Genomic DNA, 20,196 nt, shown 5'->3' on the forward strand with positions numbered 1-20,196 from the left:
TCCCTTCGGTGTATTTGCAGATGGCGCAGACAGCAAGCCCGCGCTGGGTGGACTGGGCCGCAGCAACAGCTCGGAGGAGGCCACCGCCTTATGACACCAACTCTTCAGCAACTCGAACAACTAACTAGCGAAAAACTTTGGCGACATTGGCATGTATTTGCTCTCGGAACGGGCGCTCCATCAGCAGCGCAAGCGAATGCTCGACGAGTTCCTGAAGCTGTAGGAGAAGACAGGCGCAAACAAATGGAGCACAGCAATAGCAAACCATCTACATAAATTCCCATAATTGTATAATTGTATAATGGATAACAGATATCAGATATTTGTTTCTTCTCGGTGTGTTACAATCTAATGTTAACCCCCAAACCAAACCCAACCCAAGTTGAATACAATTCTACAGCAATCGGAAGGCATTTTCAATATGTTTCTCCATGGGGAAACTGCATTAAATGTAAAATATATATTGTGAAATAATTACAGAATGAATTATCATTGTAAGATCTTTTAGGCACTTGCATAGAACTCTGAGTGTAGTCTTTGTGTGTGTGTGTGTGTGTGTGTGTGTGTGTGCGTGTGTGTGTGTGTGGTGTCGGCTCTCCTTACCGATAGTTGTAAATGTTAGACTAAAACCTCTGTTAAATTAAGAAATTTATATATACACAATAAAATACAAGCAGAAAGAGGAAAAAGCAGAAGCAGAAGCAGAAGCAGAAACAGAAACACAACAAAAACATACTGAGTAGCTATAATTTATTCTTAAATTGCTAATAATTGTGATTTGGAGAGTACGAACAAATGGGAGAAATTGAAACACACAACAAAAAATACAAAGTGGGGGACAAAACAAAAACGGAACTGAAATTTAGATAACAAATCAAAGGGATACAGCAAAAAGGCTTAAATTATTTTTCGAAATTTGATCTGTGTGAACTTTTGTGTGCAAACCTTTGGCCCCTTAGCGTTTCGTTTCGTTTCGTTTTCTTTTTCTTTTTCAAATACGTTTATACACAGTTTGAGGAAAACACAGGACAAGCTAGAGCAAAGAGCGGGAGAGAGAGGTGTGGTGGGTGTCCCTTCTTAATCACACTCTGTAATTGATGTTTATAGTAAGTAGCTAATGGCATAAACCCCAGCGAATGTCTCGAGGGTATCTATAGATATTCTATGTATAGTTTTTGTTCGCCTTTTCCCAAAGAGTTTTTTCCGTTTGAGATTGCCTACAATTTGAAGATGCTAAGTGACGTATAATAGATTTATTATATTATTTTTTTAATGCATGAATCTCGAGCAATCTGTGATATTATAAAATGAAAACAAAAAAGACAAAAAAAAATCAAATCAAATCAAACCAAACCAAATTGCGGATGAGTGCGAATACTGGAAATTCAGATCGAAGGAGTTGCACTCCACTCCAGCAGATCCACGCAGAGGGGCAGACGGAGGAGACACCGAGATGTTCCGATCACAATTCCTTACAAATTCTGCCATATGCAAGTCGATTTTTCCTTTTGACAAAAACTATGTGTATGTACCAGTAAAACTGAAAGTGAATAATATATTTTAGTAAACTAATCGTAATAGATTCTTGGATAATTAACAGATACAGATAACGATACCGATACCGATACCGATACCGCTACCGATAACTGATAGCTGATATCGATTGGCGTGCATCTAATAAACTTAATCCACAAATGCCATGCGACGATAGCTAATCAATTAAAGCAAAAATAGTTTCAAATACAACCTAAACAATAAAAAACAAAACGTAACAAATGAAAACAAAACCAAATTAATTAAATGTACTGTACTTCTCCCTCAATCTTCGTTGTGTGTGTAAACCAGAATACAAAGTGTATAACATTTAAATTGTAAGCTAACCGAAAACGCAATCAAAAGTCAGAAAACCAAATACACAGAAATACCGAAACAGATCATACAGCAACAACACACTCTTGAGACCACTGGACAACCCGCTACCCGCTGCACTTATATGCGAAACTTATTGAAACATTAACAGAAAAGGATCGAACGATCGATCACACATTTCCAACTTCCAGCTCACAAGTACATACCACTCAATCTTTAAATGCAATTCCAAATCATCACTTTCCTCCCACGATTCCCACACGAGTGGCGGGTATGGCCAGAGGCAAACGATTCAAACTACAAACAAAACAGCGCACCAGTATAAATACAGCGTTCAACCCATGTGGCAAACGATATGCGAAACCAACATTTAAACAATCTTGTGCAACATTACCTAAGGCATTTATGATTTTATGAAATAAACCGTATGTAAGCATTCAATTCATTTGCCCAGTGATTTTTTCCTTAAGAACTTCCCTGGCAAGGTGGCGTCCAACCCAACATTGAGCTCAACTAAATGGTAGTCCAGCTGTAGCAGAAGTTCTAGGAAGGCTGGCGGGTCCTACTTGGGTTACAGGAGTTCTCCATCGAAGTAACCGATTTGCAATTTGCGAGTAAGGCCGACTTGGATTAGGATATGCAAAGCTACCCATTTCTTAAATAAATTTAATGACCACACGCATTTTTTACAACTAAAAGGTTAGCATACTTTTGGGGTGCCGTGGTCGTATTTTGTTCAATTTATGAAGTATCTTTTGGGGGCTGCTTTGAGTCTAAAAATCAGGGCATACTTTCAGACTGAAATGAGTTCAATTTTTAAATTGCCTAAAACAGCCATGTCCTGCAGTCCTTGAGATCCTTGATGGCTTCAAGCATAAGGCATAAGGCTCTCCCGCTCACAAGGACACAAGCGCGTCCTGATCCGACAGGAAAGAGCCGAGTTATAGGGTTTATCGAATTCTGCTTATAAAACTATATTAAAATGGCATTTTCCTTGATGTCCTTGCAGCCGAAGGGATTGCAAACGATCCTGGACTTTGTCCCGATCACGAGGAGGTGTGGCATGTCCTGATCAGCCCTCAAATAAAGGAGCAAACAACAAAAAAAGTCGGCCCTGTTGTTGTTGTCAATTTGATGTTGTTGTACAACAAAAGTTGTTGTTGTTGTTGTTTTAACACAAACAATTATTGTACAACAAACAAAAATTGTTGTACAACAACAAACAACTTTGGAAATGGCTTCGCTCGAATGGCCGAAAACCAGAAAAGTACCAGGCCAACAGAAACCAGCAGAAAGTAGCTGGTTCTTATGTTTTTTCATTGTGTCAAGAGCTGGCTGTTACGAAACTTTATTTTTCAGCCGCAAAGTAACTAAAAGTATGCTACAGTATTTTTCAGAAAGTAGCGACTGCAGAATTAATATATGCGCATTCCACGGCTTCCCAAAAAAAAACCCAAGCAGCCTGTCTGGACCCAATAAACGCAAGGATCTTCTATACATCATATGTAAATTTATTAACACTTATGTACATACGTACATATATAACTAGCAATTAGCTTATATTGTCCTATGCCTTGGCAACGTCTGCCTTCTTCACGTACTTCATTATCCGCACGATTGTGGAGGGGGTGACACCTTGGATTCGACTGGCAGCAGCGATGGTCTGTGGCTGAATGAGGCTCAGCTTCTGGCGCTCCTCGTTTGAGAGGCTGAGGACCTTGGAGAAGTAGTCAATGTCAGCGGGAATGGCCAGTCGCTCTTCCCGGCGCACATCCTCCACGTCCCGTTGTTGTTCCTCAACAAAGAACGAGTAGAGGGCCTCTATCTTAAGCCTCTCGGCCAGGTTGGTGTCGTCGCGCATCCAAGTCAGCTCCGTTGGGAACAGATTGATGAGCTTATCCACGGTGATGTTGTCGGCAGGTATGGCAAGCATCTCGAAGGCAGTCTTTTCCACAGAGGCTTTGGACGTGGGCAGGTCCAGCGACTGCCGCCAGTAATTGCTGTGCTTGCGCAGTTTCCTCAACGCCTCCATGCCTGACTGTAGTCTCTCCTCCGCTTGCTTGAAGTGCCGGAAGCGATGCTCCGAGACCAGACCATATTCATGGCCCTTTTCGGTAAGCCGCATGTCGGCGTTGTCAGGCCGCAGGGACAGTCGGAACTCGGCCCGACTGGTGAACATGCGGTAGGGCTCATTGGTGCCCAAAGACGTTAGATCGTCCACCAGTACACCGATGTAGCCTTCCGTTCGACTAATTGTCAGCTGCCTTCCGTCTGCGTGGCGCGTTTTGCCCGCTGCATTGGCACCGGCCACAATTCCCTGGGCAGCTGCCTCCTCGTAGCCCGTGGTCCCGTTTATCTGGCCGGCAAAGAAGAGACCAGGCACCCGTTTTGTCTCCAGCGTGGGGAACAGCTCGCGGGGATCAATGAAGTCGTATTCCACACCGTAACCAGGTTGCACCACTTCGGCATGCTCCAGTCCCTTGATGGCGTGCACCAGCTCGACTTGCTGCTCATGGGGTAATGTGCACGAAATTCCCTGAGGATAAACCAAGGGGCTATCCAGGCCCTCCGGTTCCAGCCACACTTGATGTACTCTTGCGCCAAATCGTAGAATCTTCGACTCGATGGAGGGGCAGTAGCGAGGGCCTGTTATCTCCTCGGTAACGTGACGATTCACGTGGAGATTATTCCTCACAATGTCGTTGACCAGCGGCGTCGTGTAGGTGAGATGGCAAGGCAACTGCTCCTTGGCTGGTAGCCACACTTGGTTGTTGAGAAATGAAAATGGCATCGGAGGATCATCTCCGTCGTGCCGCTCCAGTTGGCTGTAGTCGACGCTGCTCTTGGCTATCCGTGGCGGCGTTCCTGTCTTTAGGCGTCCCATGCGGAAGCCCAGTCTGTCTATGGCCTCGCCCAAGGCCTTCGCTGGAGCATCTCCCATACGTCCAGCCGGTCGCACCTCCAGTCCAATGTTGATGTGTGCCCTTAAGAATGTTCCGGTTGTGAGCACAACCGCTCGACTGTGAACCACTTCTCCGTTGGCCAAGACAACGCCAGCACAACGTCTTTTGTGCTGATGCTGCTCATCTTCTATGAGGATGTTGTCCACAGCCGACGCTCTGATCTCCAGGTTCGGCGTGCTATGCAGCTCCTTCTGAACAGCTTTCTTGTACAGCTGCCGGTCGATCTGTGCCCGCGGTCCCCACACTGCCGGTCCGCGTCGCTTGTTGAGCACTTTGTAGTGCACTCCAGACACATCGCAACAGCGCCCACAGACTCCGTCCAGGGCATCCACCTCTCGCATCAAGTGGCCCTTTCCTATGCCGCCGAACGAGGGATTGCAAGACATTTCGCCAATGGTCTCCAGCTTGTGTGTCAGCAGCAACGTGCGCGCACCCATCCGAGCAGCGGCTGCAGAGGCCTCAGTGCCGGCATGTCCGCCGCCAATGACAACCACATCGTAGATATCGTTGCTGGCGTTGTGTGCGTCCCTCGACTGGTGGCGACTCCGAGCCAATCCCCGGATCACGCAGTTACGCAGCATTTAAAAATTAAAAAAATTAACTTTGAGACCAGTGTGACCGCGAATTGATACCAAATATATCTTTTCATTGTCAAAATATACCGTAAATTATCGGTTATCCCATAACATTTTCTTCGATTTTGATATTCTGCTAAATATTACCAGCTAGTTAGCTTTCTCAGCGCTAAAACTATAATTTTCTCTGATTGATGACTAAATTTTGTATAAGATTGGCTAGTTTTCATGACGTTACGTGAGTGGGAATGGAATGTTACGTATTTAACAACTTGTTGCTTGTCAACTTCAAACAAAAAAATACTTGCATATGCAAAAACAAATCGATATCGATCGAAATACTCATGGAACGCCGGCAAATTCAAATAAACTTTTATCTTGGTATTTGGGATGCGCTAAATTTGTGAATTCTACTGTGATTTATTTCCACTCTACTTAGAAATACTTATATTAAGGCAAACAGCCGATTAACTAATTAAAATCCGTCCATTTCCGCTTTCCTCTTGCGCTTTTTCAGCTTCTGCTTGGTGTCTGGCGCCTTGCCACGAATCACCGCTGTCTTCAGACGCTTCGCAGCCTTCTTGCGCTCCTGCACTCCAGCCTTGCGCTTGGCCGCACGCTCTGGATCATGGACCTTCTCCTGGGCGACGGCCTTGCGCCGCTCTGCCCGTCGCACCATCAACTTGGTCTGGCACACATTCCGAAGCTTATCGTAGATATCCGCTCCAATTCGCTTTCGCAGCCGACTGCCCACGCGTAGTGCTAGCTGACGCAGTTCCGCATCGACATTCTGATCCTCCTCTGACATCTCACGCACCAATGACTGGAGCAGAGGTGGAGCCAGCCGGGTAACCACCTCCACACTGAGCAACGTGCTGAGTGCCTCAATGAGCGTGAACATGGCGGTGCGCTAAGGAAAAAGTAAAGCAATAGATGCACGATCAATGGGTAACCAAAAAGGCAAGATTGTGATTGTACATACCGTGCTGGTGTCGTGTGGTGCCTTCGTCACTTCTTTGTTCACCAGAAAGCGTATATTTCGCACCAGCCAGTTGAGGTTGATTTTGTTGCTCGGCTTTCGCTCTAGCTCCTCCTCGTCCTCCTGCGCTTCCAAGTCCTTCTCCTGCTTGAGACTGAATGGGACATCCCGCAGCATGTGTCCCACGAACAGCAGAATCTTGGACAGTTCGTCAATCATTTCCTGTGCCGTCTCGCCGGGCGTAACCTGGGCACACAGATCCAGTACCAGCGACTTGATATCCTGCGCAGGTTGAGCGTAAATAAATTCCAGCGACTTCTCCTCGCCATCCTCTCGCTTGACGCCCGCCAGCTGCTGGCCCACATAGGTGTAGTCGTAGTGGGCCAAGAGATGAGTCAGCAGCTTGGCCGCATTGCAGCGCACCCAATTGTGTTCGTGCCCCAAGTGGCGCTGGCAGCCGTAGGCCAGTTGATCGACAGTGTCGGAAATGTCTTTGTCCGCCAGCATGGCCTCGCCGCAGTGCTCCATGATCTTCAGCAGGCAATACTGCAGCTGGATGAGCTGATGGTCTGCGCTGCGTTGCTGCTGCTCCAATCGCGACTCAGTGTCCTGGCCGGCCAGCAGCAGCTCCTCATCGGGAGTAGTTTGAGAGTGCTGAAACGAAACCCTTTAGAATCCGCTGGGAAATCAATGGGGAAATGTCTTACCTTTCTCCTCCGCTTCTTTTGCAAATTTTCTTCGTCCACTTCGGTGGCCAAATTACCCGGAGCACGCACATACCGCCCGCTGGCTTCCGCATCGCCCAGGGTTAGGATATTCACCAATGTGGGCAGCACCAGGGGCAGTCGCTCTGCAAAGCCCGCCTTTTCCGCCTGCACAAACCGGGAGAGAAGTGCGGCAGCCATTTCGCGTACACCCGGCTTCTGGCTGGACTGCTCCGAGGTGAAGAACAGCAAAGTGAGTTCCAGCAGAGGCTGGCGATCCAGCTTGGTGAGGCGCGAAATCAACGCCTCCAAGGCAGCGGCCACACTGCGACGACAGGAGGGATCCTCATCGTTGACGAGTCGCGTGCCCAGCGAGAGGAACAGGAACTCCGATTGCTTGGCAAGCAGCAGCAAGGGGAACTTGTTGATGATCGAGTGCATGAACTGGATGGCCGACAGTCGGCCAGCTATCTGCGTGTACAACAGCTGGACGGACATGAACTTGACCAACTGATCCACGCGCTTCTGCAGCGGATACTCCATGATGTAGGTGAGCAGAATGCCGCGCGACTCGTCCCTCACGTAGTCCGATTGCGAAATGATGGACAGATCGCAGAGACGCTTCATCAGATCGTGCAGCGAGCGAGTGTCCACCTTGCGGCCCACCAGCGCTCTGAGCAGCGTGAAGCACATGGTCTGGCTGCTGCACTCGCCCTCCTGCAGCTCCTGTTCGATTTGCAGCAGCAGCTGCTCGATCTGCTCGTCGTTGAGCTGATAATCCTGGCACTTGCGGAGCAACGCCACCACCGCCTTGAAGCTGCCGCGCACCAGCTGGGCGTTCTCCTCCTGACGCGTGGCCCCAAAGCTGGAGAAGTTCTTCACGATCTCAAACATGCGCGACACCACTGGCTGCAGCTGCTCGGCATCGAGCTCCGACAACTCGTACTCCCCAATCCAAATGGCCGTGTAGCACTTCAGGGCGTAGGTGGTGGTCCGCGCGTGGTTGCTGCTCAGCGCATCCCTCAGCAGCGGCAGCATGGGGTGCAGAAAGGGCTGGTAGTCCAGCTCCGAGAGCTTCTTGCGCTTCAGCACAAAGTGCAGCAGCTCAAGTCCGAACTCCACTAGGATGTGGGCATTGGCCTGGGCATTCGACTTGACCAGCTTGTTGCCAATCGACACACTGCGCCGGCCCGGTGCTGGCTGCAGTATAAGGCTGTCGGGACGAGCGCGTTTGATCAGCGCCTGCTCCTTGGCCGTTAACTGCCGCTTCTGTGTGCCCGGCAGCAGGTCGCTGATGCTCTCCGACATCGTACCGTAGATGAAGATCAACAGACTCTCCCTCCCAATGTGCACGTTGTCCACCAGGCCGGCCACAATCTTGGCAAAACATTCCTGTATCTTCTGCGTGACCTTGCGGGAGTGCGAGCGGAGCAGATGCTCCTTGAAGGGCAGCAGCAGATCCAGCAAACAGTTGTCCCGAATGTGCTTGGCGGCTATGTGGAGTGTCAGATAGCTCTTGGCACTCGGCTTGGCCTCGGGCGTGTGCGACACAATCTTCTCCACCTCCTTCTCGGCGCTCACATCCCCGAAGATGTCGTTCAGGGCAACCTCCAGCAGATTGTGCAGGCAGCTCTCAATGTGCTCTGGCTTCAGTTCGCCTCGGAGGGCGTCCAGAACTCCGTGCAGGGTGACGGACAGCACGTGCACCTGGAAGCCACGCGTGAGCAGCGACTGCAGCTGCTCCAGGAGCATGCCCACATAGCTGCCGCCCAGCGTGATCATAATCTTCTTCAGAATATCGCGCGTCAGCATTCGCACCGACTTCAGGGGGGATCGCAGGAAGGTGCAGACCTTCATGAAGATTCCTAGGGAGAAAAGTCAGTTGCGGAGGCACTAGGGGAGTCAGTGCGGAACTCACCTGGTAGGCTATTCTCCAGCAGTTCGATGGGCAGCTTCTGCAGCAGCTTCACCATGGCCAGCGCAATGGGCACACGCTGAATCTCCTCCTCCTCGCGCTCGTGGCTCAGCCGACGGCGATTCACCTTGTGCTTGGCATCGTAGTTGGTCTTCTCCGTGATGGAACGATTGAGGGTGGGCAGGAGCACCGTGGTGATGGTGGACATGACGCGTTTGGCTGCATTGGGTGCCAAGAGTTGGTTACGTTGATGCAGCACCACTGGCTCCACTGTTTCAGCCGCCTCAGCCTCTCCCTCAAAGTCGATGTCGTCTTCCTCCTTTGGCGGCTGCTCTTCTCCTTCCCCTTCTGCCTTTTCCGCCTTAACTGCGGGCTTCTTCTCTTCCTGGGCTTCCGTCAGCTTCTGCTTGAGGCGCGAGAGCGTGGCGACATCAGCCTCTGCCTGCGTCAGATCAAAGTGGAAGGCATCCAGAATACGAACCACCAAACGGACGCACTGCTTCTGCTGCGCATGGGAGTAACGCAGCTTCTGCAGGTAGTAGCGCAGCACAGCATGGTACTGCGTCCAGGGCAGCAGCTCGCTCATCACGCCCACAGCCTCGATGGCGGCATCCACCAGCGTGTGCTTGCCCGTGTGCCGCTCGCTGAGCAGATATCGTGTGGCCAGCGGCAGCAGGAACTGCGTGAGGGTGCGGGCACAGGGCGGCGCTTGCCGCCAGCTGCCGCCAGAGATGTTGACGAGTCGCTGCAGAGCACGACCATGGCGCTGGGTCTGCAAGTGTAGCATATTCTCAAAGAAGTCCACCTCCAGGTCGTGCTTATCCGCCAACGGGGAGAGATCGCGAAAGATCTCGTGTGAGGCAGAGCAATGGCGCGAGAGTTCACCCAGCAAGCCAATGGCTTCGCTTCTGGCGTGCTCGTTCCGCTCGTCCTTCAGCGAACGCTGCAGCAGTGGCAGCAATGTGTCCTCCAGCCAGAACTGTACATCCTCCTTGGCCTCCAGCTGGAGAGTCAGCTGCGGGAGCAGCGCCTTGAGCAGCTCCCCAATGTTGACCCTTATGCCCAGATCCGAGACGTGGCGCAGCATGTAGAAGCAATTGTAGACCACCAGCACGCCCAGCTGCAGGTCAATCTTTTGGTCTTTGTGCTCCACCAGCTGCTTCAGCTCCGACAGTCCCTCCAGTCGCTTGTCGTAGTCGGGCTGTTCCAGCCAGCGCTTGTCCCACGCATTCAGCAGCAGCACAATCCTCGCCCACTCCCGCAGCGACGCGGCAGTGTCGGAGAGTTCGGGCTTCTGTTTGGCTTCCTTGTGCAGCCGCTTGGCCATGTCCGCCAGCAGATCGCAGAGCAACTTCCTCGCGGGCAGAACGTGCACCTGCTCGAAGAGCGGCGCCAGTTGGCGCACATAATCCTGGGGCCTGGGCACACGCTGACTGAGATTGGAGAGCGTGGTGATCAGCTGCACGACAGTCTCGGGTCCGGCGGAGGCCGACTGCTTGGTGAATATGGGCAGCACCAGTTCCAGCAGCAGCTCACAGGTGGCTGGCTCCTGCACGTGTGACGTAATCAGCGTCAGAATGTTGAGCTCCCGCTTGTCCAGCATCTGTCTGCCGGCCTTGCGGTGCCGCCAGCTGGTCTGCAACTGCTGCAGAATGGCCGGGATGTGTGGCTGGATAATAGCCAGTGCTTCCACGCCATACTCCTCGCTGGCTGCCGCCTCCAGCAGCTGCTCCACCAGCTGCAGCAGCGAACGCTTCACCACGGGCTTGGCCTTGTCGTTGAGCAGCAATGCCATCAGCTGAGCCATTACGGTGGGTTCATCCGGGGAGGTACTCTGGTTGAGCCATTTCTGGTAGCGAGGCTCAGCTCCCCACAGGAGCAACAGCTTCAGCAGCGGCGTGGGCGTGTGTATGGAGTCGTGTGGCAGTCGGGCGAGCCCTGGCCACACGTAAACCTCGAATATGGCGTTCATCTCGTGTTGCTGCCACAGCTCTTCCATATCCACCAGTTGGCCAAAGTAATTGCCGAGCGTCTGCAGTGCCGAGTGCTTCACATTCTTGTAGGCAGCCGCCAGCTTTCCCTGGCCATTGATCACCTCCTGCGAGACGCTGCCCACGAGCAGCAGCAACTTGAGTACGTAGACCTGAAAATCTGCAGTGAGTCTGCCAGCAAATTCCTTGCGTATGAGCTCCAGGAGATTGACAATCCGCTGCAGCTGCTTGGCAGCAATCACTGCAGAGGAATCGTACGAGCTCTGGACGTGGCGGTGCAGCTCCTCTACCGGTTTATCTGTGTATTCGCTGAAGCGTCCGAAGGCCATTTGCAGGAACTCAATGATCTCCGACTCCTCCAGCTGTCCCAGGAAGCGCAGGATGAGGGTCTTGCGCTGCTGGGCACTCAGCTGCTTTTGAACACCCTTCGTCAGCATCTTGCCGTAGAGCACGCGCAGCATGTAAGGCATCAGCTGGGATCGCTGCTCCGCTGGAATGCTGGCCAACTCGAAGCCACTCAGCGTCGTCTTGAACTTTGCCTCATCGATCAGTCCCGTCAGCTGTGCCTTTTGCTGCACCAGCGCAGCTGGCTGCTTGTAGGCGGCCAGACAGTCAAGCGCCAGCTGCTGCAGTTGTGCGTTGGGCCCAGCCAACAGCTCCAGATAGAAGGCGTGCATCTCGGCCTGTCGATGCAGAGCCTTGGGGTTTGGCTGCGACACGAAGCAGGCCAGCTTCAGCTGCAGCGTTTGGAGTATGAACTTGGCATGGACATTGTGCGTGCGCCGCTTCTGGCGGGAACGCACTCCACTCGGCGCTTCATTCTCCTCATCCTCATCGGCTTCCACGTCTTCCGCTGCAGAGGAAAAATGAGATTCAATGACGATTCGATGTACAACGAACTGATACGCTTACCTGTTGCCTCGTTGACGTTCCAGGTGTGCTCTGTCCTCTCCAGTTGTGCGCGGTATTCCTGCTCGACGAACTGCAGGAAGAGTCGCACCACATCGGCATTCTTCACCTCGGCCAGAGCTCCCAGCTTGGGCAGGCACTGCCATAGCAGTTGGCGATAGCTGAGCGCCTGCTGCAGGGTCAGCTGCTGCGCCCCAGCCTCGGGCAGGAGCAGGGTCAGTGCAGCGGACACATACCCCTCCCGTTGGGGCTGTTGCAGCAGGCTGGTGGAGTTCACCTCGTAGTCTATGCAGGCGACTGATTCGAGGAGTTTCGCTCTGAAGAGATTCCAGAACTCGTCTGTTCCCATTACCTTTGCGTAGGCGGCAAGAAGCTGCTGGACCGGGGCCCACAAGAACTTAAACTTCTTGTATAGCAGACCTAGGAGCAGGCTCACCGCATGCTCCTTGAAGTGGGGCAGCTGGGAGTACTGCTTGAACTGGGCGGATGTTGGCTCCAGTTGCTGCAGCTCGAGGAGCAGCTCTCGGTAGTTGTGCACCGTGGGTTCCACGCAGGAAGCGGCGTAAAAGTGCGAGTAGGGATTGCACTTGCTGCCGGCATTCAGCAGATCCAGGCAGTGGGCTGCTATGCGTCGGTACTCCGCCTGCGGCTGGCTGAGCAGCGTGGAGACGGCAGTCAGTAGTTCTTCAGAGGCGGAGAGCTCTTTCGTTGGGGTTTCCAGCAGCAGCAGCTGCAGACAGGCCACGGCTCGGATGTCTCTAGCCAGTTCGGGCGTGAGGAACACATGCAGCTTGGAGGCAAGTGCAGCGGGAAGCTTGAACTTGAGCAGCGCATGGGTCTGCAGCAGCAGCAACAGCAGAGTGTAGTCCGAGTTGGGGCTGCGCAGGCGTTGTTCAATGTTCGATTGGAGTGTCTGCTCCAGCGGCTGCTTGCTGAAGCCCCGCAGATGGGGGGACAGCAGCAGGAGCAGCAGATGCTCCTCTGTGGCCACATCCAGGGTGAGGAGCTGCTGCTCGACGCTTTTGATGGTATCTTTCTGCTTCAGCTGGAGGGGATAGACTGTCCAGTGGGAGAGTGAAGTTCCATCTACCTGCAGCGGCCTCTTGTGCTGCACAACCCTAGCCAGCAGCTCCAAGGCTCGGGGCAGTAGCTCCTCCTCGTAGTAGCTGATGACGTGCGGCAGAACCAAGATCTCAAACTGCTGATAGTCCAGCAGCTGCAGAATGGAATCCTCATACACATCCGCGGATATTCTGCTTGTGGCCAACAGCTTCTGCAGCAGCCGACTGGCATCCAGCTGCGCCAGTTGAGCGTGCTGCGCCTTGAGCAGGCTGGTAACCAGCGTCGTTAGCGGCTGCAGGGGATCCGCGCTCCGCTCCAGCAACTTTAGCAGCGTGGGAACGAGCAGAGGCAGCTCAGCCACATAGCGTCCATCCTTGTGCGTGACCAGGGGCAGCATCAAGTCAATCAGTCGTGCAGCGTCGACGGCCTCGCGGTTCGCTGCAGAGCAGAGCTGTTGCCAGAGCACGCCACTCTGATCGGGGCGTAGGAAGCTCAACAGCAGTCCCAACGAATACTCCACAATGTCGCCCAAGAGCTCTGCCTGGGCCGCCGTGTTGTGGCTGTCATCCCGGCCGACGAGCACCTCCAGCACATGGGCAAAGATATCCGCAGCCGAGTTGTGCAGTTGCCCGTTGACGCCTCGAAGTATCTCGTAGATCAGCCTGCCACAGCCGTGGACACTCTCGACCTGCTCCCGCAGCACTGTCTTCAGCACGTAGGTCAGAAAGCGGGGGAAGTCGCGCACATCACGGGCAATGTACGCGAAGCATTCAACAGCAAAGTTGATCACATGCTCGGCGTAGTGCTGCTCGTCCAGGAGGGGCAGAATGGCGTTGAAGACAATGCCAATGTTTCGCTTCAGGTAGGGCTTCAGAGTCTTGAACAGATGGGCGAGGCATATCAGTGTCCACTCCAGCTGCTCGGCATCCTGGGTGTTGAGCAGGCAGATGAGACGGTCCAGCACACGCTGGAAGTAGGGATAGAATTCCTCGCGCAGGTCACGTGCCAGGACATATAGAAGTTCCAGCAGCGGCTGCTGCGACAGGTTCGTGGCTGTCGAGAGTCGCTCCAGCAGCAGATCGATGACAAAATCCTTCTGGTGCAGCAGCTGCGGCAGGGTGACGATCTTCCCGCAGCGCTTGCTGAAATAGTTGTACTCCTCCGTGAGGTTGAGGACATTCCATTTCTGGAGTGTCTGCTGGAAGTAGGTCTCGTCCTCCTCCTCGTCGAGCTCCTCGTTCCTGTGCCCAATGTGGTACAGGGCCAGGTGGCGCAAGTCGATTTCATTCACGCGATCTCCGAACGACTTGAACTGCAGGCAGAAGGTGCAAAAATGTGAGCCGCTGCGCAACATGTGAGACTTCTCTGGCCACTTACCCGAAATGTGTTTGTGTCTTTCGACTTCTCTGTTATGGCTGCCATTCTGTTGTTGCTTGCATATACTTACGGATCACTGCATTTATGTTAAAATGAATTATTTATGCGCTAAAAACAACTTTTGTTTGGAGACATTCAAATGCACGTGCAAGCAAATATACCATAATATACCGGCAGGTTTATTAAATATACCGATATACCATAAATTAACCCACGTCACACCCCTCTAATTAAAGAGGTAAGCAGCTCGAGTTAAAAAATAATGTTTGTGAACTCTCTGCGTAGATACATCTTTTCTCTTCACTCACCACGCAAACTGATAATAATATAATCCACCTGAACTGCACTGAAATTGGTGAAGTTTAATATATATCATGTATGTTTTAAATACCTTCATGGTCGCCAATGGGTTAATGCTCATGTTTATCGGAAATCATACTTCTATCGAAAACCTGCATATCGAAATGGCGACCCCCGAAATTGCGGAAGATTTAAAATACTTTCCTTCAGCATTGGATAATGGGATTTCAAGATTCCCTAGAATGAATTCAAAGTATTTGAAAAAATGACGACTTTATTAAATTTTCGAATTGCTTATCGGGTTGTACATACCATACATACACATACAACAATATACAAAGTACAGGATACACAATAAAAAAATCTTTAAAATTCTCCACGATGGAAGTTTGTTCCATCTTGTGATCTCCAATCGGAGGATCTCCTATAGACAGGTATGTATATTATCATGCATGCAATCAGACTCTATCATTGTTTTTTAACCAAAAAGGCATCGCATTTCATCATTATAAAATTTCAATAAAATCTATCACAATATGAGAATTTTTCTTTTCCTTTACGATTATATTACTTTTTTTGTTGGTTTTCAAAATATTTTATGTGAAGCTTTGTTCATGTTTTCCTTTAAAGGATTACTTATGCGTAGAATCCTTAGACACTAGGCATAGACATGCATATAAAAATATATATATGTATTATTTATACGAAAATTGGATTTTACACTTTATAAAATAGAATTGCCATTGTACATTGTTTCATGTAAAATCTTCAGTGGGACGGACAACAGCTTAAAACGTACACATATTAAAAATATTAAAATGCTGATTTATTCTGGCAAAAATAATCTCTGCCAGATTCTTCTTTATATATATTTAAGGCCTATTATTCGACACTCTATTGTACGTTACTTATAAGGCTTGCTGTTTCATCAGATTAAATTTTATTTTTGTTTTTTCTTTTTTTGTATTTTTGTGCGTGTTGTTATCATCATGATGATGATGATGATGTTGGGGGCTGCGGGACTCAGTTCATATCAAACAGCCTCATAGAAGTTTTGTTCGTAGCTTAGCCTAGCTTATATAGTAGTACTATCAAAAATACATTTCTATTTTCAATTCCTTATTGAGCTTATGTTAGATACAATTTTTACGCTGTTGTTAGCCACAATGCATAGACCTATTGCACGGTCTATGTCGTTCGCACTCGCATTCGCCTGTTCTCCACAAAAAACACAATTATACAGAAAAAAATAAACATTCAGTCTAACAAAATACTTGCAGAATATTCGTTTGAATTTCGAGAAATTATTCGAGCTGCGGGTTGGGTTTCTCTGCAGGGCCACATGCTGTTTGGGGTATCTATCGTGATATGTGTGTGTTTGTGTAGCTCTAAAATTTGCACTTACAGAATATACATATAGAATACACATAAGGGGCGGCCCGACATGTCTGGGCTGCTTTTCGTTCAGCCCGGGGCTCAAGCACTTCCAGCTTGGACAAAGAAATGTCGGCGTAAAGGGAATTGCGGATTGCTTGGCCCCGCGCTGAGGCAGCAGCCCGCGAATTTTGTTGTCAATAAATTTAACTAAATTTTGCCAGATAACCTTAGCTTAGACAATTAATACATACAATTAAATTATATTAGAGGCTAACATATAAAACAAATGGGTGCAACAGCTTCTCCGCCCTCTACTCTCGAGACGCGTTTCAAACGCATCCCCGAAGCTGTTGTCTGTTCCATTCGAGGGATGTGGTGGGGTTTCGGGTTACTACTCGTACTCCTACAACTAACAGCAACATAAACAACGAAAATATGTTATAGAATATATAGAAATTCGACTAATTTTGCAGAAAGCTGCTGCTGCTGCAGCTTCTCCTGCTACCGCATTAAATGTAAGTGCGTTTCACTTTCGTTAGCGTGGACGTCTTGCAGGGCAGCTCCTTTTCCAAATGTTCTGTGGAGTTCTTGCACTCATGACTGCGATCCTTTTCTAGATCCAAATTCGGCGTTTTCTGTGTGGTAACATAAGCATTGGAGCCCATTAGCAGATTGATATCCTTGCCGCTATTCTGGTTTTTAAATTGTCTGCAAAAAGATTCATTGTTAAAAGAGCGTTCACAGCTGTAGAGACATGTTTGCCACACTTACATTGGTTTGCCAAAGTGATTGTGGTGGCTGTCGTCCATTTGGCCCTCCAAGCGGTTCTTTGCCTTGACACACGCAATGCCCACGCATCCACCCACAAAGAAGGTGATGAAAACGACAATCATGAGCACCATGGTGCCCGGACTGGAGGCCTGCTTGATTTCATCCACGCTGGCAATCGATTTCTGTGGATCTACTGGGTGGAACAAATAGAACATATGTTATATCCAGCAGCAGCCATCAAGCATCAGGCAACCTACCATTCAGATTAATCATATCCTCCTCTGGGTCCATTGAGGTCAGCGTAATCTTGTTCATGCCAAAGTCATCGCCACCCGTTGGCTGCTGCTCCAAGCTGGGCTGGCTGCCCGCCGCGGAGCCAACATTCGAATACAGCAGCTTCTGCTCCTCCGTTGGTGCTGGAGCAATGGTGACGAAGCTAACAGTTTCAGCGCCTGGGCCATCACGGGCCATATTGGGGCAGAGGGAGGCAGCCGCCTTCTTGGTGGTGTTCAGGCTCTGCAGGTACGTCTTTGTGCCGAATTTGTGCTGACTGGTGGCGAGATTCTTGCACTCGTGTGTCTGCAGATCCCAAGCGCAAATCGGATCCTGGAGGCTCAGGCAGCCAACGCAGTCGACAATGAGCGTGCAATGATGCAGAGGTACACTGACCAGACTGCCGTCGCTCACCACAACCAGGGCGTTCTTCTTGGAGGAGATCACAAGCTCCCGTATGGGCGTGCCCAATGGCAACACCTGCATTTCCGATATGACGACTGTCTTGAGGCGATCCACAGTGGAGTTCGGGTGCGTGTTCAGGATGTTGATGAACTTTGTGACCTTGCCATCGTCCGTGCCACTGTAGATGACATCGTAGTGGGCGCCGTTGAGCGCCTTGATCTGTGGATCCACTGCAATGGCCGTGAGGCGGTGGTGCAGATTCACTTTGGTCAGCAGGGGACGCCTGTGCACTGCCGGCACGGCCTTCTCCATCAACGGATGATTCTTGACAAAGTTCACAGCGATGCTGGTGAGCGTGCGGGAATCCTCCACACACTGGCCGGGTCGCGGCTTGGGCACAGCCTCCCTCTCCACAGGCAGCCAATGGGACTGCGAATCCTTCTGCGACTTGAAGTCTCCATCGAAGGCTGCCAGTATATCGTCCACGTTGAAGGCACAAACCGCCGAGCCCGGAATGGCATTCACTGAGGTGGTGAATACGGCATATACCAGGGAATCTGCTCCACGCTCCACAATCGGACTAATTGCCTCTGTAGATGAGAATAAAAGTGAATGAGAACGGACTGCTGCCATTGGGAGTGACTCCTCCACTTACGGATCTCATCAAAGTAGAAGGGAAAGTCGCCGGGCACCGAGCAGTTGAGGCGAGCCTTCAGGAACGAGGTCCAGCTCTTGCCATGGTTGTAGGGTCCTCCCCGATCGTTCTTGCAGACTCGCGCCACCCGGGAATAGACGGCCTTGCCGAAGTTCATGAACTCCATCGAGAGTTCGCGGAAGAAGAACAGCACAAAGCCCTTCCGTTCGATGGTGCCGACAAAGTCCGGCTGATTGAGTTGCTTGAGATCGTACTGCTCGGTGCGCAGGTTCTCGCGGTAGATGAGCGGATCGCCGCCGGAGAAATCCGCCACCGTGGCACTGTACAGCTGCCCGTCGGCATAGGCATACGTGCTGTTGTGTGCCGGACTGTAGGGACACAAGCCTTGAGCCTCCACATCCCTGGTAATCTCGTAGTGCATGCCAATGCTCTGCCCCGAGGCGCTAGCATCCTCGGACGCAGACTCCACCTGGCCATAATGACGACAGCGTGGCTTATACGAATTTGTGCCACAGAGCAGCACCTGGCCATCGTCTCGCTTTGCAAAGACACGCAAATAATTATGGCAGTCCCATTCGTGCTTGCCTTTCAGGGCGCACAGCTCCCTGTCCGCATCCGTGCTGTGCCACTCCAAGCGGCTGATCTCCCTCAGTCCATGCAGGCTGACATTATAGATGACGTCCCTGTAGAAGTGAAGCAACAATTGAATTAGTACAAAAATGTCTGGAATTAATTCGCTTATGGCGTGTGTGCGTGTGCCTGGACTGCTAATTGGGAAGCCGCAGCCGCCAGAGAGGCCAAAATGAGGCAGACGCAGAGACTCATCCACTCGGCCAGTCATCAATTTCAAGGTTCTTTTTGTGCAAATAATTAGAACTTGTATATACAATTATACAATTGTTTGGATAATTATTGCTGAGGCATCTGCTGGCTGGCTGGCCCCACAGAGTCTGGCAAAGATAGTTTCAATTTGTTGCTTCGTTTAGCAGTTGGTGTTCAGATGGATCAGCGATAAATGTTGCAATATGTATGTAAATTATGGACAGACCAGACCCTATTGCATTATGATAATTATACATTTCTTGCCATAAATATATCTGGGCAGTCAGGCAGCGTGATAAAATGCGGTTCGTATGACGGCAGCCCAATGAGTGAAATCAAAACAAGTTTGTACTTGCGATACGAATAGTATCTGGAGGTTCCAGGAAAGAGTGCATGATAAATGCTACATTTGCACTTGACGCTAAATGAAAACCAAACAACAAACAGCAGAAAAACAGCCAACACATACACATGGGAGTGGCAGAGGCGTTGGTTTGTCTTTTTTTTTCCCCCAATGGCGCATTAATTATTCCGCGAATCGAACATTGCTTTTATTTCGTTTTATAAATATGTGCGGCGGCTGCCTCGTGCCAGGTAGGAGGAATTCTAAATTCTTTATTGCACGAGTATCTAGTAGATTTAGTAGGGAATAGAAATGTACTTACTTGGCACCAACCAGAACACTTTCATCGTTGTGATCCAAGATCTTGAAGTAGTCCGTCGAGTTGCCAACAAAATGGGCCAAGATTTTATCTTGTTCTGCAAGAGAAAAGGAATAAATAAAGAAACACAATCAGATTGGTTGTTAAATGTGATTTCAGCAGAGATGAAAGGTTAGCGATAAAGGCCTTAATTATGCTTAATCCAAATGTGTTTATTTAACAGAACTGAAACTCGTGTCGTGTCTTGTTGTGTCCCCCTCAGCAGATACCACAAAATTTCTTTGAAAACGTTTTTTGTTGCGCCGCCGTTCTTCGGCATTTCGGACTTTTGCTTCAGAGGAAATACTCATTTGTTGCAAGCATTGCGAAAAATTCAGCACGATAAGCGGCTTTGGAAAATCTCAGAGCAGAGCAGAGTAGAGCCAGAGCAAAGCCACAGCTCGAGGCAAGGCAGCTGCTGCTTGTCATTGATAAAAGGCCAGCAGCACCAGGCCACAAGAGCAGAAGCGCAAAAACAAACACAAATACAGCAAAAAGCCGCCAACAAGTGACACAAAAATAAACAAATAATTATTAGATTGGGGGGG

General features: G+C 50.2%; 4 protein-coding genes across 5 annotated transcripts in view; 1 reads left to right on the forward strand and 3 right to left on the reverse strand.

Moving 5' to 3' along the window:
- Window positions 1–798, forward strand: part of LOC117591197 (chromatin modification-related protein eaf-1) — a 66,419-nt gene extending 65,621 nt beyond the window's left edge. The window contains exon 15 of the mRNA XM_034284354.1: window positions 21–798. Coding sequence (XP_034140245.1) covers window positions 21–94 — 74 coding nt within the window. The 3' untranslated portion in view covers window positions 95–798. The remainder of the gene's footprint in view (window positions 1–20) is intronic.
- Window positions 799–3,364: 2,566 nt separating this feature from the next.
- LOC117589406 (protein MTO1 homolog, mitochondrial) lies at window positions 3,365–5,452 on the reverse strand. Its single transcript, XM_034281337.1, has one exon. It carries the CDS (start codon window positions 5,411–5,413, stop codon window positions 3,437–3,439), a length of 1,977 nt encoding a protein of 658 aa, XP_034137228.1. The 5' UTR covers window positions 5,414–5,452; the 3' UTR covers window positions 3,365–3,436.
- A 343-nt stretch (window positions 5,453–5,795) lies between these two features.
- Window positions 5,796–14,506, reverse strand: LOC117591853 (small subunit processome component 20 homolog). Its single transcript, XM_034285226.1, has 6 exons — window positions 14,345–14,506; window positions 11,909–14,279; window positions 9,009–11,849; window positions 7,094–8,955; window positions 6,390–7,040; window positions 5,796–6,317 (listed from the first exon to the last, which is right to left on the reverse strand). The coding sequence occupies exons 1-6, from the start codon at window positions 14,387–14,389 to the stop codon at window positions 5,883–5,885; spliced, it is 8,205 nt and encodes a 2,734-aa protein (XP_034141117.1). The 5' UTR covers window positions 14,390–14,506; the 3' UTR covers window positions 5,796–5,882.
- Window positions 14,507–15,598: 1,092 nt separating this feature from the next.
- Window positions 15,599–20,196, reverse strand: part of LOC117579416 (semaphorin-1A) — a 6,071-nt gene continuing 1,473 nt past the window's right edge. Inside the window, exons 2-6 of one of the 2 annotated variants that reach the window (XM_034265299.1) lie at window positions 19,613–19,706; window positions 18,126–18,808; window positions 17,050–18,060; window positions 16,793–16,985; window positions 15,599–16,729 (exon numbers count right to left, since the gene is read on the reverse strand). In XM_034265299.1, coding sequence (XP_034121190.1) covers window positions 16,531–16,729; window positions 16,793–16,985; window positions 17,050–18,060; window positions 18,126–18,808; window positions 19,613–19,706 — 2,180 coding nt within the window. In that variant the 3' untranslated portion in view covers window positions 15,599–16,530. The remainder of the gene's footprint in view (window positions 16,730–16,792; window positions 16,986–17,049; window positions 18,061–18,125; window positions 18,809–19,612; window positions 19,707–20,196) is intronic. The other variant, XM_034265307.1, reaches the window with a different exon arrangement.

This window comes from Drosophila guanche, unplaced genomic scaffold (assembly GCF_900245975.1).
Source record: "Drosophila guanche unplaced genomic scaffold, DGUA_6, whole genome shotgun sequence".
NCBI lineage: Eukaryota > Metazoa > Arthropoda > Insecta > Diptera > Drosophilidae > Drosophila > Drosophila guanche.

Bases quoted from the DNA above. Each gene is read 5' to 3' on its own strand.
- LOC117589406 (XM_034281337.1), bottom strand. From the start codon at position 5,413: ATGCTGCGTAACTGCGTGATCCGGGGATTGGCTCGGAGTCGCCACCAG.
- LOC117591853 (XM_034285226.1), bottom strand. From the start codon at position 14,389: ATGGCAGCCATAACAGAGAAGTCGAAAGACACAAACACATTTCGG. The intron at 14,280-14,344 runs GTAAGTGGCCAG...TTCTGCCTGCAG, and splicing joins AAGACACAAACACATTTCGG to TTCAAGTCGTTCGGAGATCG. The intron at 8,956-9,008 runs GTGAGTTCCGCA...TTTTCTCCCTAG, and splicing joins GCTGGAGAATAGCCTACCAG to GAATCTTCATGAAGGTCTGC.